At 39.6% G+C, this 6,217-nt stretch overlaps 1 protein-coding gene across 1 annotated transcript in view; it reads left to right on the forward strand.

The window, feature by feature from the left end:
- UGGT1 (UDP-glucose glycoprotein glucosyltransferase 1) overlaps positions 1-6,217 on the forward strand; it is a 123,919-nt gene that overhangs the window by 25,581 nt on the left and 92,121 nt on the right. Inside the window, exons 9-11 of the mRNA XM_011941723.1 lie at positions 2,271-2,371; positions 3,454-3,553; positions 5,437-5,497. Coding sequence (XP_011797113.1) covers positions 2,271-2,371; positions 3,454-3,553; positions 5,437-5,497 — 262 coding nt within the window. The remainder of the gene's footprint in view (positions 1-2,270; positions 2,372-3,453; positions 3,554-5,436; positions 5,498-6,217) is intronic.

A 6,217-nucleotide genomic window follows, 5' to 3' on the forward strand; every position in this document is an offset into this window, starting at 1 on the left:
GAATTCTGCTTTATCTGGAAATTTTTATTGGGACATTTTGTGTGTGTGTGTGTGTGTGTGAGAGAGAGAGAGAGGGAAAGAGAGAGAAAGTGATCAAATAGGAATAGTATATGCTAGGCTCAGTTTTATATACTTCAGCTCTGAGATTTGGCCAAGTGAAATAACCAGATTAACAATTTAGAAGATGTATCTTAGTTTACATTGAATTACATGTTGAGTTCGTCCTGCACATACATACATTTCTTGTTTAACATCAGTTTTGGCCTCATTAGAATGTAATCATATTCTATTTTTATTTGACTCAGGCTTTCAGAATTCTTTTTTTTAAAAAAAATTTTGAGACAGGGCTTTGCTCTGTCATCCAGGTTGGAGAGCGGTGGCACAATCACGGCTCACTGCAGCCTTGACTTCCTGGGCTCAAGGGATCTTCCCACCTCACCCTCTTGAATAGCTGGGACTACAGGTGTGTGCCACCATGCTTGGCTAATTTTTAAATATTTTGTAGAGCTAGAGTCTTGCTATGTTGCCCAGGTTGGTCTTGAACTTTGGGTTCAAGTGATTGTCCTGCCTTGGCTTCCCAAAGTGTTTGAATTACAGGTGTGAGCTACCACTCCCAGCTTCAGAATCTTTTTTTCACATTTATGTTGTTTATATTTATTTTTTGGGTAGCATTATGATTTTATACATTCACAGCACAAAGGTATTATCAAGAATATTGAGGCTGTTTTACCTTTTGGACATTCAGAATAGTTATTTAGCTATCCAAAGTAATTAGGCCGTTTTTTTTTTGTTTGTTTGTTTGAGACAGGCTCTCAGCCTGTCACCAAGGCTGGAGTGCAGTGGTGCTATCATGGCCTGCTGCCTCCACCTCCCCAGGCTCAGGTGATCCTCTCACTTCAGTTTTTGTATTTGTGGTAGAGATGGGGTTTTGCCATGTTGCCCAGGCTGGTCTTGAACTCCTGGACTCAAGGGATCTGCCCACCTTGGCATCCCAAAGTGCTAGGATTACAGGTGTGAGCCACTGTGCCTGGCCTCATTTTTGGTATTTAAGAGTTTATATAGGTTGAGTGTCTTTTCTGAAATGTTTAAACTAGAAGAGTTTCAGATTTCAATTTTGAAATATTTCCATTATGCTTAGCAGTTGGGCACTCCTAAGTCTGAAAATCTGAAACCTGAAATGCTCCTATGAACATTTCCTTTGATGTCATGTTGACATTTAATGAGTTTTGGATTTTGGAGCATTTTGGATTTCAGAATTTTAGATTTGGGATGCTCAGGCTGTAGTAACTGACAGGAAGTGGGTTGGTTGGACAGTGAACCGTCTGAGGGAATTCTAATTTCTGTATGTTGTATTAAGAAATTTTGAGTTTATAGCATTTAAAAGAAAAAAGTAATGTACTAGCCATCTGTCTGTCTGATGTAAATGTTATATCTCTGCCCCAGATCACCTCTCCTTTACTGTAGTGGAATATGCTATATTTAAAGATAAAACTCAGTAACTGTGGTTAGCCTAAATTGTATTCATGTGACTGAGAGATTTATGAGCATGTAGGCTAAAGGAAACTCATTTTGGGACTGGAAGCAGTTTTTTTCCCCTCAGTTTTACTTTGAGAAATTAAAATGATTCACAAAAGCATAGAGAAGAATTTATTCCCACATACTTACAACCCAGAATAGATTGCTGTTACCATACTTGCTTTTCTGTCCTATAGAACTATTTATTAAGCTTTCTTTTTTTTTCCTGTATAAGCCTTCTTTTACTTTAAGAACAAAAGAAAACAAACAAAAAATAAAACAGATCCGTAAACACTGCAGGTATAGCTGAAGTCTCCTTTGTTCCTTTCTTTCTTTCTTTCTTTTTTTTTTTTTTTAAGAGACAGGGTCTTGCTGTGTTGCACAGGCTGACCTGGAACTCCTTGGCTCAAGTGATCCTCCTGCCTTGGCCTCCTCAGTGACTGACTGGGATATCAGGCGTGAGCCATCACACCTGGCCTGAAGTCTCCTTTGTTAACCACTCTCAGTCTCCTTATCTACCTCACAGGGAATCACTATTATAGCAATTTTTCTGTAAATTTTATGAGTTTTAAACTAACTTCTAATTTTCTATGTTTTTTAAAGGGGAATAAGTATACTTCATTTTTTTCCCCTATATTGTAGAAAATTTCCTAGGGTTGGGAGAGGAAAACCATGAAGATAAAGTTGGTTTACTTCTTCTTGTGCTCTGGGAAAGAAAAAATAATGAAAAGGACTGATTTTTATGTTTCTTTTAGAGATCTGCACCCCGACCTGGAGGGACAGTTGAAAGAACTCAGAAAGCATCTTGTGGAGAGCACCAATGAAATGGCACCTTTAAAAGTTTGGCAGTTGCAAGGTAATGAAAACGGGGAGAGGTCATTGGCCAACTTTTTGGCTAAGTTTCATGGCTTTAAAAAATGCAAAATTTGGGTTTAATTGTATGTAGTATGTGATTCTGAGGGTGCCTCTGATTTTATTTTTTTATTTTTTATTTTTTATTATTATTTTTTTTTGAGACGGAGTCTCGCTCTGCCACCCAGGCTGGAGTGCAGTGGCCAGATCTCAGCTCACTGCAAGCTCCGCCTCCCGGGTTTATGCCATTCTCCTGCCTCAGCCTCCGGAGTAGCTGGGACTACAGGCGCCCGCCACCTCGCCCGGCTAGTTTTTTGTATTTTTTTTTTTTTTTTTTTTTAGTAAATACGGGATTTCACCGTGTTAGCCAGGATGGTCTCGATCTCCTGATCTCGTGATCCGCCCGCCTCGGCCTCCCAAAGTGCTGGAATTACAGGCTTGAGCCACCGCGCCCGGCCGGGTGCCTCTGATTTTAAAGATAAGAATGGTTAATTACAATTAATCAGGGAAGAAAGGAAGTCCTTTTGTAAACAGATAACACTAGGTGGAAGTAATATATATGAACAAGTGGCAAGTCTTTCTGTGTGACCATACATAAACTTGAAATACGAGAAACAGGTCATAGTCTTTAAGTTCCTATATGTGTATACATTTCTTCAACTGTTTATCTATAGAGTGTTAAAGACATGTCATTGTGGCAGGATGTGTGTGTTTTTCTCTGTTCCAAAGAACTATTTTTCAAGTTTTTTTCACAATCATTTGCTAAAAGTCTTCATGCTGTATTTTGTGATGTATTGTAAATTTAGAAAAGGGAAAAGGACTTGGGCCTGACTTAGCCTCTGCTACATGCATTAGTGTGTGCCCTAGTGTTTTCTGCAGATTTATCAGAAACGGCTCAGCTGAACACTCCAGGGATCTCTGAGGTGAATACAACCTGAAATTAAATCCTGGGCACTCTCTGGAATGGTTGCATTCTAAGACATTCTTAATTACCAAGAAAAGAGTGGGAAGTAAGTTTGGATTTTGTTTTATGCTTCTCATTGCATTAGATTAATCCACTTTTAATTATATTTGACATCATTGCAGATCTCAGTTTCCAGACTGCTGCTCGAATCTTGGCTTCTCCTGTTGAGTTGGCTCTGGTTGTTATGAAGGATCTTAGTCAGAATTTTCCTACCAAAGCCAGGTAACATAGAATAATGCTCTTCTCCTTAACATCATACCCAATTATTGTCATGTTCACTTGCCAAATGAGGTAATAAAAATATGAAAATACTTAGAAAATTAAGATTTTTTTTGTTTTTTTGAGACGGAGTCTCGCTCTTGTTGCCCAGGTTGGAATACAGTGATGCGATCTCGTCTCACCACAACCTCCGTCTCCTAGGTTCAAACGATTCTCCTGCCTCAGCCTCCCAAGTAGCTGGGACTACAGACGTGTGCCACTATGCCCGGCTAATTTTTTGTAGCTTTAGTAGAGACAGGGTTTCACTGTGTTGGCCAGGCTGGTCTCGAACCCCTGACCTCAAGTGATCTGCCCACCTCGGCCTCCCAAAGTGCCGGGATTACAAGCATGAGCCACTGCACCCAGCGAAAATTAAGATTCTTTATGACCACCACCACTACTACTGCAGATGGTGCTCTGTGTCTTGAAGATGGCAAGACCATGCATCGTGTGGTTGAAGTGACAGATTTAGGTTATGTTCCTGGCACTTCTACTTATTAGTTGTGTGACCTTTGCAAATAAACAACCTCTCTTTACCTCAGTTTCCTCAGCAGTGGAATGGGAATAAAAATACCTGCCTTTCAGGATTGGATGGGTCTTGCTCATGTAACTAATCTAGAGTCTGTCCTAGACCATAGTGGTTTTCTTCACGAAAGGTTTTATATATGTCATCTTATTGAATCTTGAAGACACTGAGCCATAGAGGCTAAGTGACTAGTTCATAGTGACAGAATAAGATTTTGTTTGAGTCGGGCTTGGTGGCTCATGTCTGTAATCCTAGCACTTTGGGAGGCCAAGGCCTGGCTGATTTTTGTATTTTTAGTAGAGATAGGGTTTTGCCCTGTTGGTCAGCTGGTCTGGAACTCCTGACCTCAGGTGATTCACCCACCTTGTCTGGTACCCAAAAGGGGGAAGTGGACCAGGCATGGTGGCTCACACCTGTAATCCCAGCACTTTGGGAGGCCGAGGTGGGTGGATCACTTGAGGTCAGGAGTTCCAGACCAGCCTGGCCAACATGGCGAAACCCCTTTTCTACTAAAAATACAAAAAATTAGCTGGGTGTGGTGGCAGGGGCCTGTAATCTCAGTTACTTGGGAGGCTGGTGCAGGAGAATCGCTTGAACCCAGAGGTGAAGGTTGCAGTGAGCCAAGATCATGCCATTGCACTCCAGCCTGAGCAACAAGAGCGAAACTCCATCTAAAAAAAAAAAAAAGATTTTGTTTGTACATTTTCTGGCATTGCCTTCAATTCTGTAATATTGCTGCATGTCTCATAAATGCAAGGCAAAATTGTTTTAAAAGCCAAATCTTTAGAAACTATTGACTTGAATGGTTCCCAGTCGTTTTCCTGAGTCACTGAATAAAGTGTTTTGACTTCTGATGTGAGATATTTTGTAACTAAGTTTGTTTGTTTGGGACTTAGACATCATGTAGTGAATTCTCATTTAGTCCAGCTGCTACTTGAAGGTATACATGAATGATTCCACCTCCACTATAAGTGCTTAAGTGGGAGGAGCAATCTGCTGCCTTGGTGTATTGGACATTATCCTTTTAGCCTGAGAGTAGTAGAGATCATATATAGAAATGGGGTGCATATGTTTAAGGACTTGGAAGCAACTGCACCTGTTTTATAATGCTATGGCTGCTACATTTCTTTGATTTTGTATCTTAAAAAATATACACATCTGAGAAAGGAGAACTGTATTTATCAATCATAAAGATTTAAGGTTTTTCCCATCTAATTTTTTCTAATCTGTTGAGTAATGTGTTTTATATTTTAAAATACGGAAATTGAAGACTTTATATCAAATATTAAGCCAAGCACTCATAATGTTTTTATTTCCTTAGAGCAATAACAAAAACAGCTGTGAGCTCAGCACTTAGAACCGAAGTCGAAGAGAATCAGAAGGTATTCACCGATAGAAAATACCGACCTGTTTTGTATTCTGTCTTTAAAGATAAAGAAATCTGAGTTTAATCAGCAGCATTTAACAGTGTCACTCTTCTTTTATCTAAGATTGTGATTTTTTCATTTCTGTGATCTTTGTATTTTTAGTTTTTAATCAAAGTTCAGTATGCATATAACTGAAAGCATGAAATGATGCCACCATGTTGTTTAGAAAAGCCGCACCCCTAACATGTCTCACCCCATTCCTGAAGACATACACTTTCAACATTTGGCTGATTCTTCTGATATTTCTCTCCAGATTTCTAGCTTACATCAGTACTTTATTTTTCACGTTCGGATGTTATATATTGGCCTCCTATTTAAACAATGAGGTTTAACTTTCTTTCATTTCTCCCCCTCAGTGTCCCACCACTGTTCCGTATTGGCACTGTTCCTGTCTGTCTGTCTTCCCAACATTGGGTGTTGTGATTTTATCTAGTTTTGACGTGGTCTGACATGGACTGGTTGCTCTTCATACCCAGTGCATGCTGGTCATCCTGGGACCTTCCTTTACCTTCCTTTGTTGGATCTGCTGTTGCTTGATTCCACGTCTTCTTTGTTTTTGGTTTATTTCCTTATTTCGGTACAGCTCATCCTTCTTTGTGAGAAAAGTTGCCTGGGAGGCAAATTTGAAATTCTGAGAAATCAACTTTCTACTTGTGTGTTTTTTTTTTTTTTTTT

Source organism: Colobus angolensis, unplaced genomic scaffold, assembly GCF_000951035.1.
Source record: "Colobus angolensis palliatus isolate OR3802 unplaced genomic scaffold, Cang.pa_1.0 Scaffold20, whole genome shotgun sequence".
In the NCBI taxonomy this organism is placed as follows: Eukaryota; Metazoa; Chordata; class Mammalia; order Primates; family Cercopithecidae; genus Colobus; species Colobus angolensis.